This window comes from Somniosus microcephalus, chromosome 1 (assembly GCF_052327205.1).
Source record: "Somniosus microcephalus isolate GS21.2 chromosome 1, FLI_Smic_1.0, whole genome shotgun sequence".
Classification (NCBI taxonomy): domain Eukaryota; kingdom Metazoa; phylum Chordata; class Chondrichthyes; order Squaliformes; family Somniosidae; genus Somniosus; species Somniosus microcephalus.
Genome location: NC_140987.1, coordinates 178,864,699 through 178,888,065, shown reverse-complemented (window position 1 = coordinate 178,888,065; position 23,367 = coordinate 178,864,699). Strand labels below are relative to the sequence as shown.

General features: G+C 45.2%; 1 protein-coding gene across 1 annotated transcript in view; it reads left to right on the top strand.

Annotated features, from left to right (window-relative positions):
• pam (peptidylglycine alpha-amidating monooxygenase) overlaps window positions 1-23,367 on the top strand; it is a 255,985-nt gene that overhangs the window by 38,772 nt on the left and 193,846 nt on the right. The window contains exon 4 of the mRNA XM_085987745.1: window positions 5,879-5,966. Coding sequence (XP_085843871.1) covers window positions 5,879-5,966 — 88 coding nt within the window. The remainder of the gene's footprint in view (window positions 1-5,878; window positions 5,967-23,367) is intronic.

The window sequence follows — 23,367 nt, the reverse complement described above, 5'->3', positions numbered from 1 at the left end:
GTGGTTAATCATGAAGAATCCTATTTGCATTTGAAATGAGACCTGTTCTTCATAGGGTGTACTTCTAGACTGGCAGGGTGTTGTGTCTTTTCCACTGGATAGGTTCATGGCATTAACTGTGGCGCATTCTGCAGTTCAGAGAAGTTCCAGGTTAGGGGCATAGCTTTACTTGAATATTCTAGGCCAGATGGTGGCGGCCACCTCCATCGGGCTATACGCAAAGTTGCTTGTAAGATCCCTACAAAACATGCTGTCTTGTTCTACTTTGGTCTCCAGCAAATTTCTGCAACTGATGAAACACATGACACCCTATAATGATAGTCAGAAAGCACCATTGCCTTAGCCAAACATTTGTACAGATACAGTTACCAGCATTAGAAGGAAAATTATCTTGCTGAATGTGGAACCCGTCGAAAGGGACTTGGACCACGGTTAGTATGGGACTGCCTATATGACCTTCTGTAGATCAACACACTTCAACATCAAGTGGTGTAGTTGTCTCTAAACTAGAGGAAAATGTATTAACTAACAATATGGTCTACAATACTAACAAACTTGATATCCAGCTTTTTGACTCAATGTCTTGCAGATGTCAGGCGAATTCTGCAGGTATATCAGCCCATCATTTCGCTAGGGTACAGAATAAGACAGCAGGCAACTGCAACAGAGCCAATCATTTGGTCTTCAACAGATGGAAATTTGTCGTTTTTGAGATGTACCGTAATAGAACTCGTCACCAAAAAAGGAGGTTCTTTTGTAACTATTTTTATTTTTGCCAAATTATTCACAAGATTCTGGTGAAGGAAGCAATCCGTGTCCATTGACCTTTTACTAGCCATGAAGACTTGATTCTTGACCTCCTGATCCTTAGCATTGCCCATGAGGCTGTCTTGACTCTGATGGACAGTTACTACTGCAACTCCCAGAGCTTCAAACTATAGCATGGCAGTAAGAAAGCTAGCTTAGCAGAGCTGTCAGTGGATTCTACAGTACTGGTGTGCAGAAAGGTCTGTGTTTTGAAGGTTTACAGCAGTAAGTTGAAGTGTTTTTATTGAAGAAAGGACCGTATATGGAACTTAATCTGGCAGCAATCTCGCCATATCTGCAAATACTACCTATATTTTGTTCTGTCAATGTTGCTTCTCTTTCTGGGATAGGCAGTTGGAGAAAACATAATTGTCATAGTTAATGTAAGGTGCAGTCTTTTGTTCTTGCTGAGATCTGAATTTGATTTTGAGCAAATTGATGTCAGAACTCTTCGAACCTATGGGTTTTTGTGATCTTAAGTTTATTTCATTTATAAATAGAGACGGAGGGCGCAATCTTGCCAGCCCTGGGGAGGCGGGTATGGAGGCAGGACTGTCGGGAAAATGGCAGAATTTGGGGGTGGGTGCCCAACCCGATTCCGTGCCATCTTGCCAGGAGGCGGGTAGCCGTCACACGCTGGGTCCTGTCTCCTTGAAGGCGGGAAGGGATTAAAGCCTATTAACTGCCTGTTAACAGGTAGTTAACAGGCAGAAAATAGGCTTATCACCATTTTGCCCACACAAGTGCGGGCTTCCCGAAGGCTCCGAACCGCGCCAAGTCAGCGAGGCGAGTAGTGGGTCGGAGGGATCCAAAAGTGTGCTGTCGAGGTGAGTGATGGGTGCAAGTGTGGAGAGGTGAGTATCTGAGGTAAGTGAAAAGTGTTAGAAAAAGTGCACTTACCTTTGTTTCTTCCTGCAGGCTTCAGTCGATGGGTATGCGGAGGGTCTCGCACCTCCGCGGCAGAGATGACAGATGGCCGTTGCATTCTCCAATGCAACAACTATCTCATTTCTGCAAAAGAAAGAGGTTTGATGAGGTCTTGAATTCAAGACCTCATTAAACTACAGAGAATGTCAGGGTTTGACAGCTTCACAGAGCTGTCAAACGATGACAATTCTGACAGATGAAACGTCATACGTTGATGTTCTCTGCATCCGGCTTTTCCTTAATTGGCCTGCTAAGCCCACTGGGTCAATCAAGGGAAAATAGCGTGGGTTGGCTAGAAGTTGATGGAGGCGGGACTGAAACCCGATAAGTGGGAGTCCCGCCTCCAAAAGCTTCCCATTGGCCAAATCACCCCCATAGAGTACAAAAGCCAGTAAGTTATGCTTAACCTACATAAAACACTATTTCGGCCCCAGATGGAGTATTGTGTCCAATTCTGGGCACCACACTATGAAGGCTTTGGAGAGAGTACATAAGAGATTTACTAGAATGGTTCCAGAGATGAGGGACTTCAGTTACATGGATAGACTGGAGAAGCTGGGGGTTGTTCTCCTTAGAGTAGAGAAGGCTAAGAGAAGATTTAATAGAGGCGTTTTAAAAAAAATTCGTTTATGGGATCAGGGCGTCGCTGGCAATGCCAGCATTTATTGCCTATCCCTAGTTGCCCTTGAGAAGGTGGTGGTGAGCCGCCTTGAACCGCTGCAGTCCGTGTGGTGAAGGTACTCCCACAGTGCTGTTAGGTAGGGAGTTCCAGGATTTTGAACCAGCGACGATGAAGGATCGGCGATATACTTCTAAGTCAGGATGGTGGGGAACGTGGAGGTGGTGGTGTTCTCATGCGCCTGGTGCCCTTGTCCTTCTAGGTGGAAGAGGTTGCAGATTTGGGAGGTGCTGCCGAAGAAGCATTGGCGAGTTGCTGCAGTGTATCTTGTAGATGGTGCACACTGCAGCCACGGTACGCCGGTGGTGGAGGGAGTGAATGTTTAAGGTGGTAGATGGAGTGCCAATCAAGCGGGCTGCTTTGTCCTGGATGGTGTCGAGCTTCTTGAGTGTTGTTGGAGCTGCACTCACCCAGGCAAGTTGGAGAGTATTTCATCACACTCCTTACTTGTGCCTTGTAGATGGTGGAAAGGCATTTGGGGAGTCAGGAGGTGAGACACTCGCCGCAGAATACCTAGCCTCTGACCTGCTCTTGTTGCCACAGTATTTATGTGGCTGGTCCAGTTAAGTTTCTGGTTAATGGTGACCCCCCAGGATGTTGATAGTGGGGGATTTGGCAATGGTAATGCCATTGAATATCATGGGGAGGTGGTTAGACTCTCGCTTGTTGGAGATAGTCATTGCCTGGCACTTCTGTGGCGCGAATGTTACCTGCCACTTATCAGCCCAAGCCTGAACGTCGTCCACGTCTTGTTGCATGCAGGCATGGACTGCTTCATTATCTGTGGAGTTGCGAATGGCGCTGAACACTATGCAGTCATCAGCGAACATCCCCATTTCTGACCTTATGTTGGAGGGAAGGTCATTGATGAAGCAGCTGAAGATGGTTGGGCCTATGACACTGTCCTGAGGAACTCCTGCAGCAATGTCCTGGGGCTGTGATGATTGACCTTCAACCACCTCAACCATCTTCCTTTGTGCTAGGTATGACTCCAGCCAGCGGAGCATTTTCCCCCCTGATTCCCATTGACATCAGTTTTACTAGGGCTCCTTGATGCCAGACTCGGTCAAATGCTGCCTTGATGTCAAGGGCAGCCACTCTCACCTCACCTCTGGAATTCATCTCCTTTGTCCATGTTTGGACCAAGGCTGTAATGAGGTCGGGAACCAAGTGGTCTTGGCGGAACCCAAACTGGGCATCAGTGAGCAGGTTATTGGTGAGTAAGTGTCGCTTGATAGCACTGTCGATGACACCTTCCATCACTTTGCTGATGATTGAGTAAACTGATGAGGCAGTAATTGGCCGGGTTGGATTTGTCCTGAATCATGAAGGGTTTAGATGGAGTAAATAAAGAGAAACTGTTTCCAATGGCTGAAGGGTCGATAACCAGAGGGCACAGATTTAAAGTGATTGGCAAAAGAACCAGAGGCGACATGAGGAAAAACTTTTTTACGCAACGAGTGGTTAGGATTTGGAATGCACTGCCTGATGAGGGTGGTGGCTACAGATTCAATAGTAGCCTTCAAAAGTGAAGTGGAGAAAAAATGAAAGGAATATGGGGAAAGTGCGGGGGAGTGGGACTGACTGGTTTGCTCTTCGAAAGAGCTGAAACAGACTCGAATGGTCTCCTTCAGTGCTGTACTATTCTATAATTTAAAATGATTGCTGACCTTTAGGTTAGAGGATCACTGAGCTGCATATATTGATTGTAGCCTTGACTTACTATTTTGGCATCGGGATAGGATCGTTCTCAAGTTTAACTATATAGAATAAAGTCCAACATCATGCAGTTGTCTCAGGAAATTATATGATACAAAAGTCTCTCCCTCAACTCTGTTACGTGCTTGTCTAATAAAGAAAAAAACGTACAAGAATTAACTGATCACAGGCAACAACTGTTGCAATTCATTAGTATAGCTCTTGTTTTTAACAAGTGTTGGTCTGGAGTTAATGTTTTACTCTACAAGTTATTTTAATTTACATTTAACTAGTAGACTACCTGGCTAGGAGCTAAGGAGTCTTTTGATGTACTACATAAGACCTCACAACTGTATGGGACAGGCTAGATGAACGAGCTGTTCGTTTCCTGTCCGACGTTTTCGTATGTCCGTATGTATGTAGGATGTACGTTCATAAAAAAAAGAGAAATACTAGAAATCTTGTAGGACTCACCAAAAATGAGTGGTGTACTGGAGTTTTGGCTCACTGGTAAACGCACTGACTTCTGAGTCAGAAGGATATCGGTTCAAGCCTCACTGAAGAGACTTGAGCACATAACCTAGGCTGACACTCCTGTGCAGTAATGAGAGAGTGCTATACTGTCGGAGGCGCCGTTTTTTTGATGAGACATTAAACCTTAGGTGGCTATAAAAGATCTCGAGGTACTATTCTGGTGTTTTGGCCAACATTTATCCTCAACAACTCCACTAAAATAGATTATCTCATCATTTATTTCATTGCTGTTTGTGGGGCATTGCTACACATAAATTATGCTGCTGTATTTGCCTACATTACAATAGTGACTACACTTCAATAATACTTCATTGGATGTTAAGCTAGTTGGGATGTCCTAAGATTGTGAAAGGCGCAATCTAAATGCAAGTTTGTTCTTCCTTTATTTGTTTTGTAATGTTGATATAAATAACTACAGACATGTAAATATTCAGATAATTTCTTGAATAAATTAGAAATGCTATCAAATTATGAACAATTCAGTAGTTTATGTTGTGCTCAAGAAACTGTTTATAGTACAGTGGTTTTATATTAAAGAATCGGAGTTTAACTCTGAGGTAATGTTTATGCTGAGTTTAACACAACATAAAGACAGCAAGTGAATAAATAACCTGCCAATTGCTTTGGCGTCATTATGAAGTGACCATTTTAAATTCAGAACATAATAATAATCAACTTTATTGTCATTGTTAGTGCACAAGTGCAGTACAACGAAATGTAGGCTTGCGGCTCCCGAGAGTGTACATTTAGATTAAGACATTTAAACATTCAACATTCATTTGGCTTGTAATACATTAACATAACCATAATAAAGTGCATTGGCAGATGTGCAGGCTTTAGAGTTTATTTGTGGAGTTCAGTAGGATGACAGCCCTGGGAAAGAAGCTGTTCCTAAATCTGGTCGTTCGGGTGCGAATGCATCTGTAGCGTCTCCCAGATGGCAGGAGGGCAAACAGGCTGGGGTGGGTAGGGTCTTTGATGATGGTCCGTGACCTCCGTAAACAGCGTTAAAATCAGAACCTCAAACAATAACAAAAATATACAATAATTTGCACAGGAAGAGGCATTTTTACATCTTTTTTTGTTCACCTTTACTGTTTTTACTCTAACAATTGAAGTGCTTTTTCAACAACACTGTGCAGTTGGAAAATACTCGGGCAAACCCGGTGAAAGTGTAGAAGATGTCACAAAGGTTAATGAGGCACTAAGTGTAATTTTTATTTCATTTTGCAGTTGACTTTAAGCCTCATGCAAGCATGGACACTGCTCATCATATGTTACTCTTTGGATGCAGCATGCCAGCCACTAATGAGGATTACTGGTAATGATTTTAGCTTGTATTTCTAAAATGTTTTAAAAGTACTATGTCATGAAGTTGTTTGCCAAATAATGAATTATTGTATAACACAAATTATAGGGCGTAGTAATAATCCTGTGTTCTTTTAATCCCACTGAAGGTGTTTGTTCTTTACAATCTGTTTCTTATTTTGTGCATGTATATACTGTACTGATAACACAATAATAATGCAAGCACAGTTTAATAAAATAAGGTCCGATGGAGTAAATTGCAAGGCTATAATCTAATTTAGTGGTGCTCAGATCATGCTATAAACTCTGAAAGTGAAGTGTAAATTGTTCGAGGAATTTCTGCTGGTTTAATCCCTGGTTTAATTTATAGCCTGATTATTTTGTATCTGGAAATTGCACCGTTACAAATCTTGCCAGATGGTTAATTCACAGTTTGTTAGTGATGTTGCAGGAGTGATAATTCAGAATCTCAGTGGGGCGGAATAATGTTCACAAATATATTGTCCTGCCATTACTGCTAATGTTTGAGAACATTTGAATATATTTCAGGGAGGCATATATATACTGGGATGCAGTAAAGGACACTTTTGCAATCGTCAACAATTGTGACCAATGCCTCCTGGCAAATCACAACTGTACGAATTTCCAAGGCATTTTCATGAAGAACCAGCTTTGGAAATTGGAGGAGATCCTTGAGGACACTGCTGGTAGAAGCAGTCAGGCCCACACAAATGTTGAAATCAGCCCATCACATTTCTTTTCTCAGTCTCATCAAAGATGCCAACCTACAAAACTCGCAGAATCTGGCAATAGCTTCAAAGTACTTGACGCAGCACTAAGAGGTGGCAAATCAATAACAATTAACAATTCAAAAATAACCCTCAATGTAGCTCTGTGGTCCTTAACTTGACTCAATAAGTTAAAATCCATATTTATTGCTTGGGAATTTGAGATTTTTACCAGCCTTTCATAAGTTGGTTTGTTTTTCTATGAAATTAAACCCCCTATTCTTGCCTATGACTTGTTGAGACAGGTAATTATACTAAAAATGTTGTGGGACATGAACTTGTCATAACTTTAGTAAGTGCACCCAAAATTCCATCACTTCTAGTGGAGAAAAAAACTGAAATACATAAAAATGCATTTTTTAAGTGCCAGATTTAAAAACTTTTGAAGCACACTGCAAAAACAAGATTTATTTCTGGGGCGGTCTTGGGTGCATTCCTTTCCTTGGGTACACCTTTTTGAGCATTTTGGACTCTGCTATAACTCTGCTTTTTAAGCCAAAAATAACTTATTCTGGAAGGGTTATAGATGTTTTAAATTTTAAAGTGAAACAGTTGCTACAAGCTACAATTGGTGGTTGTTTCTTGTAGCATCAGAAGGTAATGGCCTTGAATTTTTGATCGGAGGCTTCCTGCGGGGGGGGGGTGCCTCCAATCGGAAAAAAATCTATGAACCTACCTGCTGGTTCCATAGATCCCGAGGCTTCCGATCCTGGGCCCCTCCTGTTGGAAATGCACAGAATACCATGTATCCCAGGGGCGCATGCGGTTCGCAAGCGCCCCTGGAATCACGTGGGCCAGGCGGACCAATCAAAGAAGGGAATCCCCCTTCATATTTTTGACAGTTCTCTATGCACGGAACTGTCAAAGGTATGAATGGGGATCACATTTAAAAACGCACAAACATTAAAAAAAAATTATTACATAATTAAAATTCCATTTTTTTTTACGGCTATAAATAAACTTACCTTTGAAGAGTATTTTTAATTGATAAATGAGCTATCAAATTTAATTTTTCTATTTTTCAACACTCTTAAGCTGGTAAAAGCAGAGGCCGTACGCTGATTAGACACAATTTTCGTGAAGTATATGTGGTCTCATCCCACCCACTTCCACTGAAGGTGTGGAGTGCGTTGGCTGGCACACAGCAGCACATTGCAGGATGGCTCAGGGACCAAGGGAGAGGACGCACAGGTTCTCTGACGCAGCACTGTATTTATGTAACAACAACAGAAAATGCTGGAAACACTCAGCAGGTCAGGCAACATCATGGAGTGAGAAACAGAGTTAATGTTTCAGGTTGATGACCCTTCGTCAGAACTGGAAAAAGTTGGAGAAGTAACAGATATTTAATCAAGTGTGGGGCAGGTGAAGGGAGGAGGGGAGGAAAGAACAAAAGGGAAAGTATGTGATAGGCTGGAAGGGATGATGGTGCAAGACCAAAGGAGATGATAATGGAACAAGTTAAGAAACAAAAGATGACTCCAGATGAGGTGTTGAGTTGCTTGCCATAGAAATCAGTATTGGGACCACTGCTGTTTCTAATTTACAATAATGACATGGTTTCAGAAAATCAAAGCAAATTGGCCAAATTTACAGATGAGACTAAATTAGAAGGGACAGTGGATCAGAAGAGGCAGCTCAGAAATTACAGAATGCGTTGGATAAAATATGTAAGTGGGCAGAACTGTAGCAAATTAAATTTAATATGGACCCGTGTAAAATATTGCACACAGGAGGAAAATATAAGCAACAAGACATTGAAATAGGTAACAATGAAGTTGAAAGAGATCCAAGAGCTTTGGTGAACTCAACATGAAAGTAAAGAAGGAAAGAACGTGTCTTAATATATAGCAGCTTTCACATCCTCAGGATGTCCTAAAGCTCTTCACAGCCAATGAACTATTTTGAAGTGTAATTTGCACACAGAAAAATTCCACACACAGCATTGAGAAGCAACCAGATGATCTGTTTCAGTGGGATTGATTGAGGGACACATGAGAAATCCTCTGCTCTTCTTCAAATAGAGCCATGAGATTGTTTATGTCCATTTGAATCGACAGATGGAGCCTTGGTTTAATGTCTCATCTGAATGACGACCCCTCTGACAGTGCAGCTATCCCTCAGTACTGCACTGAAGTGTCAGCGTAGATTATGTGCTCAAGTCCTGGAGTAGGGCTTCAACTCTTATCTTCTGACTCAAATGGAAGACTGCTACCTCTGAAAATTAAAACGAACCTGAAGGAAACCTGCCCAAACAAAAATCAACACAGCTGATAGAATGCTGAACTATATAACCAGAACAGTAGAGTATAAGTTAAAAGAAATCATGTTAAAACTGTATAGTGCTCTGGTCAGATTACAATTTAAATACAGTGTCCAATTATCATCATGATATAGGGGAGCATTTGAGCACTGGAAGCAGTTTAGAAAAGAGCTAAGAGATTGATCACGAGTGTTATAGTTCTGAGACAGAATTAATGAATGGAAAAACCTTGGCATGTCAGCCTAGTCTGAGGTAATCTTTTCTAGGTATGCAAGATAGTAAATGATGGAAAAAGGTCAATCTGGAAAGATACTTCAAACTAAATTGCAAGAGTAAGACGAAGTAACATGGGTTGAAACTAATAGAAGACAATTTCTGCACTGACATCAGGAAGCTCTTCAAAGAGTGATCAATGAAAATTAACTTCCAATTAAACGAGTGGCAATAAAAACCCTGGAACTATTTTTAAAAAAAACATTTGGATGCTATAATTGGGGGTGGGTGGGTGGGGTGCAGTGGGTGGTAGATTGTAGTTTTTTTTTGGATGGGGTAACCTATGATCGGCTAACTGGCCTTTTTCATTTATATTTATTTTGTGATATTGTGGGTAGCTTTATTAATGTAATTTTAATTTTATGTACAGGTAGACTATCCTTTATCCGAAAACCTCGGGACCAGCCGAGTTTCGGATAAAGGAGAATTTCGGATTTCGGAAGGTGGGTCGGCGGGGGGTCGTGCGCACGACTTACGCTGACGCTCAGCGTAAGTCAGTCGGGGTCGGCGGGGGTCGGGGCCAGCGGGGTACGCGGGAGGGGGGTCGGCGGTTGTCGGGGCTGGCGGGGTCCGCGGGGGGGTCGGCGGCTGGCGGGGTCGGCGGTTGTCGGGGCCGGCGGGGGGGTCGGCGGCTGGCAGGGTCGGCGGTTGTCGGGGCTGGCGGGGTCTGCGGGGGGGGCGGCGGTTGTCGGGGCTGGCGGGGTCCGCGGGGGGGTCGGCGGTTGTCGGGGCTGGCGGGGTCGGCGGTTGTCGGGGCTGGCGGGGTCCGCGGGGGGGTCGGCGGTTGTCGGGGCCGGCGGGGTCCACGGGGGGGTCGGCGGTTGTCGGGGCTGGCGGGGTCGGCGGTTGTCGGGGCCGGCGGGGTCCGCGGGGGGGTCGGCGGCTGGCGGGGGGGTCGTGCGCACGACTTACCCTTTATCCGAACTTCCGCAACCAGAACCCTCTAAAAACCGAAGGTTTTTTCGTTCAGCGTAAGTCGTACGCACGACTTACGCTGAACGAAAAAACCTTCGGTTTTTAGAGGGTTTCGGTTTTCGGAAGTCCGGATAAAGGGTAGTCTACCTGTATTCCTAAAATAAAACGTGCTGAACTCTTTTGCTTGGAATTTCCACAGAGTTCTCTGGTGGAGATTGGTGCAAACCTTGGAAAAATGATGTAAACAGCTAAAAATGGTCCTTTACGCCATTTCTCTGGGGATTTTGCTAGTCTCCTACTGAAGTTACAGCATGTGATTAGGAGAAGCCCTGAAATTGAAGACCTTTCCTTCTGCTCACCATCTTTCATTTTCTTTCTCTTGCTTCCATTATTATTTTTTCAGATTTAGATTTATTTTAATTCTAAATAATACTTCTATTAGAAATATGTTTTGTTTATACAGGTAGACTATCCTTTATCCGAACTTCCGAAAACCTCTAAAAACCGAAAGTTTTTTCGTTCAGCGTAAGTCGTGCGCACGACGCCGACCCCCACCCCCGCCGACCCGACCCCCACCCCCCGCCGACCTCCACCCCCGACAAATTTCCCAGTCTTATAAAATACCTTCTGAAATCCGAAATTTTCCGAAAACCGAAACACGGCTGGTCCTGAGGTTTTCGGATAAAGGATAGTCTACCTGTAGTTTAAACATTAAATTTACCTGTTTCTCTCTGATTTGCATTTGGAGGTGGGAAACAGATTGTGAAAAATCATCCTCTAGCAAGATTTTCAGCCAAATAAGGGCTTAGGTATCAAAACTTGACTTGATGTCCTTTTGAGTGAATGCTCTAGCCCAGGGAAGCATGGCATTGTAGCGGATAAGACTGTGTTGCTGTAGTGGTTTTTTTACATTAATATTAGATCTCATGTTTTCACATTAAAATGTTATTTACTAAGAAAACGGTCCCAAAAATGAATCAACTCTACTTATTGATCAAAGGAGAGACTTGTCAAAAGTGTGAAGGGGGCTTCCCTTCTTTGATTGATTGGTTCCCCCATGGCTCACGTGATCCCAGGGACGCTTGCAAACTGCCTGCGCCCCTGGGATACCTGGGCCTCTGCGTGCGCACCAGGAGAGGCCCAGGATCGGAAGTGTCGGGACCTAAGGAGCCAGCAGGTAAGTTCATAGATTTTTCCAGATCGGAGGCATCCGCACGCAGGAAGCCTCCGATCGGAAAATCGAGCCCATTAAGTGTTTGTTATTATTGCCAGCAGTTAGTTCTAGCCTATGTTGCTATTTTGAACTTGTCAAAAATATTTATTTTGTTGAATTGCAAATGAAAATCATTAAACAGTACAGTCTTTAAAAACAAGTGTGCACAATTTACACAAACAGGCACAGGCAGCTGAATTATGTGCTCTCGGGTGGACCTGACTGACTACCTCCAGCCTAATGTTCGCAATACATTAAATCATGCTGATTCTTCAGATCACTGCTCACATTTCCCTGAGTGTTGACTGCTCTAACACAGATGATACAGTTGAGGACCTACAAAAGGGATTTGTTAAAATTTGCAACTGAACAAATCAATCATAGATGAAATTCAATACATACAAGTGCAATCTGGTTCACTAATGTCCTTTAGGGAAGGAAATCTGCTGCCCTCACCTGGTCTGGCCTATATGTGACTCCAGACCCACAGCAGTGTGGTTGAGTCTTAACTTTTCTTTTTCTTTGTTTACGGGATGTGGGCGTTGCTGGCAAGGCCAGCATTTATTGCCCTTGAGAAGGTGGTGGTGAGCCGCCTTCTTGAACTGCTGCAGTCTGTGTGGTGAAGGTACTCCCACAGTGCTGTTAGGTAGGGAGTTCCAGGATTTTGACCCAGCGACGATGAAGGATTGGCGATATACTTCTAAGTCAGGATGACGTGTGACTTGGAGGGGAACTTGGAGGTGGTGGTGTTCCCATGAGCCCGCTGCCCTTGTCCTTCTAGATGGAAGAGGTCGCAGGTTTGGGAGGTGCTGCTGAAGAAGCCTTGGCGAGTTGCTGCAGTGCATCTTGTAGGTGGTACACACTGCAGCCACGGTACGCCGGTGGTGGAGAGTGAATGTTTAAGGTGGTAGATGGGATGCCAATCAAGTGGGCTGCTTTGTCCTGGATGGTGTCGAGCTTCTTGAGTGTTGTTGGAGCTGCACTCATCCAGGCAAGTGGAGAGTATTCCATCACACTCCTGACTTGTGCCTTGTAGATGGTGGAAAGGCTTTGGGGAGTCAGAGGTAAGACACTCGCCGCAGAATACCTAGCCTCTGACCTGCTCTTGTTGCCACTCTATTTATGTGGCTGGTCCAGTTAAGTTTCTGGTCAATGGTGACCCCCAGGATGTTGATGATGGGGGATTCGGCGATGGTAATACCATTGAATGTCAAGGGACGGTGGTTAGACTCTCGCTTGTTGGAGATAGTCATTGCCTGGCACTTCTGTGGCGCGAATGTTACCTGCCACTTAGCCCAAGCCTGAACGTCGTCCAGGTCTTGTTGCATGCGGGCATGGACTGCTTCATTATCTGAGGAGTTGTGAATGGCGCTGAACACTGTGCAGTTATCAGCGAACATCCCCATTTCTGACCTTATGAGGGAAGGTCATTGATGAAGCAGCTGAAGAGGCCCTTTGAAATGACCTAGCAAGTCACTCAGTTGTAACAAACTGCTACGAAAAGCAATAAGAATAAAACCGGACGGACCACCCAGCATTGACCTCTGCACCGACTTTGGACACGACAATGGCACACCCAGCCCAGTTGACACTGCAAAGTCATCCTCACTAACATCTGGGGACTTGTGCCAAAATTGGGACAGCTGTCCGACAGACTAGTCAAGCAACAGCCTAACATAGTCATACTCACAGAATCATACCTTTCAACCAATGTCCTAGACTCCTCCATCACCATCGGCAGGACAGACCCACCAGAGGTGGCGGCACAGTGGTATACAGTCGGGGGGGAGTTGCCCTGGTAGTCCTCAACATTGACTCCGGACCCCATGAAGACTCATGGCTTCAGGTCAAGCATGGGCAAGGAAACCTCCTGCTGATTACCACCTACCGCCCTCCCTCAGCTGATGAATCTGTACTCCTCCATGTTGAACACCACTTGGAGGAAGTACTGAGGGTAACAAGGGCACAGAATGTACTCTGGGTGGGGGGACTTCAATGTCTATCACCAAGACTGGCTCGGTAGCACCACGACTGACCGAGCTGGCCGAGTCCTGAAGGACATAACTGCCCGACTGGGCCTGCGGCAGGTGGTGAGTGAACCAACACAAGTGAAAAACCTACTTGACCTCGTCCTCACCAACCTGCCTGTCGCAGATGCATCTGTCCATGATGGTATTGGTAGCACCGCATGACCACCGCACAGTCATTGTGGAGACGAAGTCCTGTCTTCACACTGAGGACACCCTCCAGCGTGTTGTGTGACACAACCACTGTGCTAAATGGGATAGACTCAGAACAGATCTAGCAGCCCAAAATTGGGCATCCATGAGGCGCTGTGGGCCATCAGCAGCAGCAGAATTGTATTCCACCACAATCTATAACCTCATGGCCCGGCATATCCCTCACTCTACCATTACCACCAACCCTGGTTCAGTCAGGAGTGCAGAAGATCATGCCAGGAGCAGCACCAGGCATACCTAAAAATGAGGTGCCAACCTGGTGAAGCTGCAACACAACTACATGCATGCTAAACAGCAGAAGCAGCATGCTATAGACAGAGCTAAGCAATCCCACAATCAACTAATCAGATCAAAGCTCTGCAGTCCTGCCACATCCAGTCGTGAATGGTGGTGGACAATTAAACAACTAACTGGAGGAGGAGGCACCATGAAGATCTCCATTCTCAATGATGGCGGAACCCAGCATGCGAGTGCAAAAGACAAGGCTGAAGCGTTTGCAACCATCTTCAGCCAGAAGCACCGAGTGGATGATCCATATCAGCCTCCTCCGGAGGTCCCCACCATCACAGAAGTCCGTGTTCAGCCAATTCGATTCACTCCACGTGACATCAAGAAGCGGCTGAGCGCACTGGATACAGCAAAGGCTATGAGTCCCGACAACATCCTGGCTGTCGTGCAGAAGACTTGTGTTCCAGAACTAGCCGCGCCTCTAGCCAAGCTGTTACAGTACAGCTACAACATTGGCATCTATCCGACAATGTGGAAAACTGCCCAGATATGTCCTGTCCACAAAAAGCAGGACAAATCTAATCCGGCCAATTACAGCCCCATCAGTCTAGTCTCAATCATCAGCAAAGTGATGGAAGGTGTCATCGACAGTGCTATCAAGCGGCACTTACTCACCAATAACCTGCTCACTGATGCTCAGTTTGGTTTCCGGCCAGACCACTCAACTCCAGATCTCATTACAGCCTTGGTCCTTACATGGACAAAAGAGCTGAATTCCAGAGGTGAGGTGAGAGTGACTGCCCTTGACATCGAGGAGCCCTAGCAAAATTGAAGTCAATGGGAATCAGGGGGAAACTCTCCACTGGCTGGAATCATACCTAGCACAAAGGAAAGATGGTTGTGGTTGTTGGAGGTCAATCATCTCAGCCCCAGGACATCGCTGCAGGAGTTCCTCAGGACAGTGTCCTCGGCCCAACCATCTTCAGCTGCTTCATCAATGACCTTCCCTCCATCATAAGGTCAGAAGTGGGGATGTTCGCTGATGATTGTACAGTGTTCAGTTCCATTCACAACTCCTCAGATAATGAAGCAGTCCATGCCTGCATGCAACAAATCCTGGACAGCATTCAGGCTTGGGCTGCGAAGTGGCAGGTAACATTCGTGCCAGAGAGTACCAGGCAATGACTATCTCCAACAAGCAAGAGTCTAACTACCTCCCCTTGACATTCAACAGCATTACTATCGCCGAATCCCCCACCAACAACATCCTGGGGGTCACCATTGACCAGAAACTTAGCTGGACCAGCCACATAAATACTGTGGCCACAAGAGCAGGTCAGAGACTGGGTATTCTGCGGTAAGTGTCTCACCTCCTGACTCCCCAAAGCCTCTCCACCATCTCCAAGACACAAGTCAGGAGTGTGATGGAATACTCTCCACTTGCCTGGATGAGTGCAGCTCCAACAACACTCAAGAAGCTCGACACCATCCAGGACAAAGCAGCCCGCTTGATTGGCACCCCATCCACCACCTTAAACATTCACTTCCTCCATCACCAGTGCACCGTGGCTGCAGTGTGTACCATCTACAAGATGCACTGCAGCAACTCACCAAGGCTTATTCAAAAGCACCTCCCAAATGTACGACCTCTACCATCTAGAAGGTCAAGTGCAGCAGGCGCATGGGAACACCATCACCTGCAGGTTCCCCTCCAAGTTGCACACCAACCTGACTTGGAAGTATATCGCCGTTTCTTCATCGTCGTTAAGTCAAAATCCTGGAACTCCCTCCCTAACAGCACTATGGGAGTACCTTCCTACATTACAACAGTGACTCCACGTCAAAAGTACTTCATTGGCTGTAAAGCGCTTTGAGACATCCAGTGGTCGTGAAAGGCACGATATAAATGCAAGTCTGTCTGTGTCTTTCTTCATTCACACAGACTTCAGTGGTTCAAGTAGCAGGCTCACTTCTACCTTCTCCATGGCAATTAGGGATGGGCAATAAATGCTGGCCTTGCCCCCTCCCTAAGCATATCTGCGCCTCCACCTCTCCCTCCTTTAAGACATTCCTTAAAACCTATCTTTCTGACCAAATTTATAGTCACCTGCTCTAGTACTGTATCTCCTTCTTTGGCTCGGTGTCAATTTTTGTCTGATTATGCTCCTTTGGACATTTTACTACATTAAAGGCACTTTATAAATGCAAGTTATTATTGTTAGCCTTGAAAGAGTGTAGCTTCGAGAATATATAACACTATTTCAAGGAATGCCAGCATACGAGAACAGAGGGGTATAGATTAAAAGTATGAAAAGTTTCAGGGCACATGCCAATAACTCACAGAAAATGATCAACACTTGGAATGGTCTTTCAGTTCAGGTAGTGAAGGTGTGAAAACCTTAGACTCATTCAAGAGACAGATACAGTGGTAGAGGAATGTAAGTTTTTCTTTATTCATGTTGGACAAAGTATAATGGGCTAAATAGCCTCCCCCATTGTATCTGTCTTGTGAATGTGGCTTTAAGACTTGAGGTGAATGCTCTTGGTCTCTAAGTGATTTATATTAGATTCGGTCTATGATACGAGACCAGATGGAGCATCTAGTTATGTGTATCCGAGATAACATACACAGCACCTGACCTTCTCAGCCTCCCTATAACCATCCATTAAAACATAACATAACAAGAATGAATGGATGCCTCCTTACTTAAAATGTTCCAAGGACAGGCTCGACTGCACAGGGTTTCAATCTTTAGCTGCCTAATTATTAATGATGCAATGATTATTCTAAAATGGGAGGTTGCAAAGGTAGTTCGCTTACAGCCTCCACGGTTCCATCGGTTAGGACCTGCCTCAAAGTAGTCATGGTTGGGGTTGTGATTTTTCATCTGTATGGGAAATTGCTGTGTCATGTGGTCACGGGAGAGGAAAATTGTGTCCTTTGGGCTCCTGGATTGTTTGGTGTTCCTGCAATTCCAGTTAGTGGCTAACTATCACTCACATGAACTCAGTCCTAATACAAATTGAACCTTCTTGCTAATTTTATCTGACGTCATATCTTTATTAATATATTTCTATATATATCTTATTAAAAATCTTCACACACTTCCTGTCTGCACCACTTGACTTCTTGTCACACTGTGTCCCTCTTTTTTCAGTATAAATTCCTATATAATAGATTTTGCCTACATTGTCTGAAGCTGAACCAGACCGTTTGCAACCTTGGTGTTGTATTTGACCCGAGATGAACTTCCAACCACATATCCGCTTCATCATCAAGACCGCCTACTTCCACCTCCGTAACGTTGCCCGTCTCCGCACCTGCCTCAGCTCATCTGCTGAAACCCTCATCGTTGCCTTTGTTACCTCTAGACTTGACTACTCCGATGCTCTTCTGGCCGGCCTCCCATCTGCACCCTCCATAAGCCTGAGCTCATCCAAAGGTCTGCTGCCTGGATCTTAACTCACAACAAGTCCTGTTCATCCATCACCCCTTTGCTCACTGACCTACACTGGCTCCCGGTCCAACAACGCCTCGATTTTTAAAATTCTCATCCTTGTTTTCAAATCCCTCCATGGCCTCACCCCACCCTCTCTCCTTAACCTCTTCTAGCCCTATAACCCTCCGAGATCTTTGCGCTCCTCCAATTCTGGCCTCTAATCGCTTCAACGTTGGCGAAGCTTTCAGCTGCCTAGGGCATAGGCTCTGAAATTTCCTCCCTAAACACCTCTGCCTCTCTCTCCTCCTTTAAGACGCATCTTAAAACTTACCTCTTTAACCAAGCTTTTGATCACCTGTTCTAATACCTCTTTGTGTGGCTCGGTGTCAAATTTTTTCTTGGTAAAGCTCTTGTGAAGCACCTTGGGATCTTTTACTACATTAAAGGCACTATATAAATGCAAGTTGTTGTTATACATTACACAATTGGGTAGCTGTGGGGCAAATTGCTGAACTGTTTCTCCCTGCTTGAATGGCCATCTTTTTTCTTTTACAAGTGATTTTTTTTTTCCTGGCAGGTAATTTGCTTTTACAGTTTAAAACTTAATTTTTTTTTTTAATGTTAAATATTAACAATTATATTATTTCCCTGCTTTGTGTCTCATCTTTTCTCTGCTTTTTCACCTAACAAGCAGCTTTATACACCAAGCTGTTTAACTAACTTCGGAGGCCTGTTCTCAGCCGCTCTGTGGCTGGTTGTCTTAAATGTATTTAATTTGTTTTAAGTAGCCGGCTTGTTCACCCCCGCTTATCGGTATTTCAGGAGGCCACCCTTGGCTGTTGCTGCTGGTCCCTGCATCTGCCAATTGGTTGCCCTGTGGCCACTAGATTCTAAAACCTTTGTGCATTTAACTTGATTAATATAATCCCCCTCCTCCTTTCACTTCCCTGTCAGTTCCCTCCCCTCCTTCCCCTTCTCTTTCCCACCCTTCCCCTCTGCTCCTTGATTCTTCCTCCCCCATTTTTGCCTCTCTTGATTCCTGTTCCGCCTTCCTTTGCACCCTTTGATTCCTCCTCTGCATCCCCCTCTCTTCCTCCTGACCCACTCCCCGCCCCGCCCAACCTGTAGGTTAACCACCCTCCCCAACTCCACACTTGCCAAAACTCCCATATTGGCTTCACCGCTACCTCTGGGCTCCAACCCTACACCAGGGTCCTGGAATTCTCTTCGCTTTCCAACCCCATCCCCGGCCGCGTCTGTAACTCTCTTCTGCTCTCTTACTATGTTACAGCTTTCCCCGGCTTCTAATGTTGTCCTCCAGGCCACAAACTTTCCAAAGCCTTTTCCCTCTCCCCGGCCTCTAACTCTCAACTCACGTCACCTTCCCCTCACTACTGTACCTTCCGCTTTAGCCTCTTTTGCCCTCAATTATCACAGTGCTCTCTTGACCCTGATACACCCTCTAACTCCTCTTCACCTGAGTGCAGCACACAGGGGATTGGCTTAATTTAATTAATTAATTCAAAACTGAGATGAGAAACTTTTTCATTCAGAGGGTAGTAAATCTATGGAATTTGCTACCCCAGAGAGCTGTGGAAGCTGCAACATTAAATAAATTTAAAATGGAGATAGACATTTTCCTAGCAGATAAGGGAATTAGGGGTTACGGGGAGAGGGCAGGGAAGTGGACGTGAGTCTAGATTCAGATCAGCCATGATCCTATTGAATGGCGGAGCAGGTCCGAGGGGCTGTATGGCCTACTCCTGCTTCAGTTGCTTTTGCGAACCAATGCAAGCTCCTAGTTTAACGGCACACTGAGCAAATCATTGTTCAGCAAATACAATTAGGAAGTCTAGTATCTCATTTCTCAGTTTAATGTGATTGATAAGTGTTTAATAGAAAACAGAATTGTAGCCATGTTAACGGAATGATGGGTTTCTTGATGCAGGTTTTTCTCAGGTGTTGTTGATCAGGATAACAATTAAGTTGTACCAAATTTTAAGTGTATGTTGTGTAATTTGTGTCCTCTACAATTATGCTGCTATAGATTGACTTAATTGACAAGCATCATTTGTTTAATCTGATAGCAAAGTCAATTCAATTGCAGTTACATCTTTTAATTCTGATTAGAAATATATTAACATTGGTAATTTTAAAGCAATAAGCCAATGTCCTTGCTCACAGGGCAGATTTCCAGTTTTTCTTGCTCATTCACTGTAAATCTTTTGATTATGGATGGTTATTTGAGGCATATTTTATGCTGCAAATAGGTTTGTTCACTTTAATCTAATGAGACTAATGTAACCTGCCCTGCATCATCATCTTGTGAATAATTAAGCAGTGTTGATTGCTTATATGTATGCCAATGGTCATATAAGTTTGCACCACGTGTGTAATTCTTGTCTTAATTATGTCTCTTTATTTATTTAGCAATTAATAACTCTCTAATAACCTGGCTGTCTCTCTAGTGTCTGTACAATAAGTATGGCATAAGCAGAGTTCTAAAATTCTTCTGAAATAATGGGCTGGATTTTGCGACCCCTACGGGAGCGTAGTGCATGCGCTGAAACCCGGCACTTGCGATCTGTCAAGAATTCTTGACAGATCCTCCGCATGCCCAAGAAAAGTTCCTCTGCGGGTGGAGAGTTGCGCTATTTGCTCAACTTCCGCCCGTTGAAAGCCTGTCAAATTCTTACGGCGGGTAAAAGCAGGCGTAAGGCCTGCTTTTACCAGCATAAGAGTTTTAAAAAATAGAAAAATAAAATGTTATCACTCATTTATAAATTTTAAATATTCTTCAATAGGTAAGATTATTTTTAGCCCCGTACAAACATTTAATTTTTTCCCCCCCAAAATTAAATTTTTGTTTAAAATATTTAATTAAATGGTATTTTAATTCATTTTAAATATGTAATTTTAAAAAATGTATTTAATGTGTTGGTGTATTTTTTCAGTGATCCCCATTCATACTTTTGACAGTTCCGTACGTACAGACCTGTCAAAAGTATGAATGGGGATTCTCTTTTTTTGGTTGGGCCGGCCCACGTGATCCTAAGAACCGCCTGCGCCCCTGGGATACGTGGGGCTCTGCCCATGCGGACCCAGAGAGGCCCAGGATCGCAAGCTGCCATTCGTCCCGGGCCACCAGGTACTTTTGTAGAAATTTTGCAGGTCGGAGGCGTCTGCCTGCGGGAAGCCTCCGATTGCAAATGTTGGCCCAATATATGAGGCTTCCTCCCATCTTCTTCTCTTTGGATCCTGAAGACACTGCCTCATACTGGTGTGTGGTTCCTCGGGCACCAGTGTTAACAGGCTGTTCAACTGTGGAGAGCATCAAAGCTAAGCCCCATTCAATCTTCAGCTAACATCCACACACATCTGCACTTTCCAGCAAAAGTGACTAGATAGTGATGCGGAGCTGGAACCCTGGTTGATTTGACCTCATTCTAAGCATTATTTTAACACTGAATTGGCTTAATACTTTTTTTAAACTGCCATTCACTTTGAAGTGCAGCCAACAGGCATGAGTGAAGAAGTTCAGTTTTACAGTAAAAATTGTTTTTAATAAACATGGGTCATAACGATGGAAAACCCTTTACCTTTATCCTCTGACACATTGGCCGGAATTTTGTTTACCTGGACAGGTCAGGTGCGGGTGATCGCCGTGGCGGGTTGCGACCCTGTTGATTCCATCCCGCTCCTGAAATCGACTGCGTTAATGGGGCCTATTAAGCCTGCCCTGTGCGTTACCCGGCCCAATTAAATGGTGCGGGTTGGATGACTTCATCGTTGACGCGTTTTCAGCCGGGATATTTAAGGCTCCATGGCATTTGAAGGTTCATCCAGGAGTGTATAGGCAACACACTGCACATTGGAGTGTTGCAAACATTTACAGAGATGACTGCACAGAGACAGAGGCCTGCATCCAGGTTCTTCGATGACTCCCTCCATATGCTTGTGGAGGGAGTCAGAGCACGCAGGGGGGTCCTCTTCCCTTTGAATGAATGGAAGAGACCTCCCCAGGTGACCAAAAGAGCCTGGCTCCAAATAGCTGAGGAGATCAACAGCAGGGATGTGGTCAGGAGGAACTGGGTGCAGTGCTGCAAATATTTCAATGATCTCATTAGATCAGGAAACTGGAGTACAAAGCCATACTCAACTTCACCCTGCTGCACCTCTCATCACATCCCCATCACTCTGCCTTCCCAACCCTGCTCCTGCACATCCTTACTTGCACCAACAACCTTGCACGTCCAACCCATCCCTCTCTCTACCTACATACTCACATCCCCATCTGACTAGCCACCCCTCACACTCATCCTAATGCAATCATACCAACTAACAACACACAAGGAGGCCACTTGACTTTGATACCCCACTCCATCATAATCTCCCTCTAATAATGTAATCCATCTATTCCTTACACTCATTCAACCTTCTCTTCTTTCCCTCCTTGCAGTAAAAGAGAGCCCACAATAAGAAGGGGAGAGAGAGAACCGGAGGTGGCACACCATCATGGGCGACCCTAACAGCAGCCTTAGAAGTTTCAGGAGTCACCGAGCTGCTGGAGGTGGGAGACTGAGAGAGGGGGCTATCTCAGTGACCTGGTGACAGAATTACTATCATACAGCTACATGGCATACATCATATGGGGACTGATGTCAGCTGCCACTGAATCGTCATTATGTGCATAATGGTATCTGTACCCATTCTTCATATGATATATCTAACTCATTTCTTTACTCTCCCACAGGACCATGAAGAGCCCCCCCAAAAAAAAAACTGTCGAGGAAGACGATACCTCAGAGGAGCCTCCAGCCTCTGAGGGTGCACCATCACCAGACATGAGCGCACCCAGCACCAGCGCAGATACGCACACCTCAGTGAGTGCAATGCGAGATAGAGTAGTATTGTCACCTAGTGTCTCTCAAGTCACAAGTGAGCAAGAGCAGATGGTGGAGACAGGAACAGCAGTGAAGACTCCTCACCAGAGGGCGCAGGATGCTCCCAGCTCGGCTCAGCTACATGCAGACGCTGAGCCTCGGGGGCCATCCAGAAAGAGGGAGTTTCTGGAGGTGTAGCAAGAAGTGCAGGAGGCTTTGACAGGTTTTGCAAGCGCAATGTTTTCAAATGTCCAGAAAATGGCAGAGTCCATCTCCAACATGAGCACCACTGTGTTGCAGGCGATGGTGACTGTAGGCTCTTCCATGGATAGGATGGCCACTTGCATGGAACAGCTAATGTGCCACTCACAGGAGTACATGGTCTCTATAGAGAATAGATGGCTATCTATGGGGGATAGATAGCTAGCTATGGAGAATAGATGGCAGAGACTCATAGACCTAATCTCTAGGAGGGATGTCAACATGGATGTGGGTCCTCATGGCCCCACTAATGTGCAGCAAGGTGCTCTCCAGCTCCTTGCTAGCAGGGAAGTGCAGGTGGCCCATGAGAGGAATGATGGCGAGAGGGTACCTGGAAGTGGGGGCTCCTCTCGAAGTGTTCACAATTCTCCCCCATTGCCACCCCCTCAGTCAGAGCCCCAGATGCCTCCTCAGACAGCGATGGCTGAGTCTGCCCCTGCACAGTCGCAGGAGGAGCAGACTTTGTCCATCAGTGGCTCCAAAACCCAGAGGACATCCGCCAAGAGTCACAGAGTCACAGAAACCCCACAGTGCAGATAGAGGCCATTTCGGCCCATCGAGCCTGCACCGACACATATCCCACCCGATCCCCGTAACCCCTACACCAACACATATCCCACCCTATCCCCGTAACCCCACGTATTTAATCCCCCTAACACTAAGGGTCAGTGTATCATAGCCAATCAACCTAACCTGCACATCTTTGGACTGTGGGAGGAAACCGGAGCACCCGGAGGAAACCCACACAAACACGGGGAGAATGTGCAAACTCCACACAGACCTGGCGCTGTGAGGGCTGCCTCTACCTCTGCTGAAGCCACAGGGGTAGCACCTCATAGAAGCACACGTAAGAGAAAGATGATCCACAAGTAGATTCACAAGGGTAGCCACTTGGGTGTTTTATTCAATG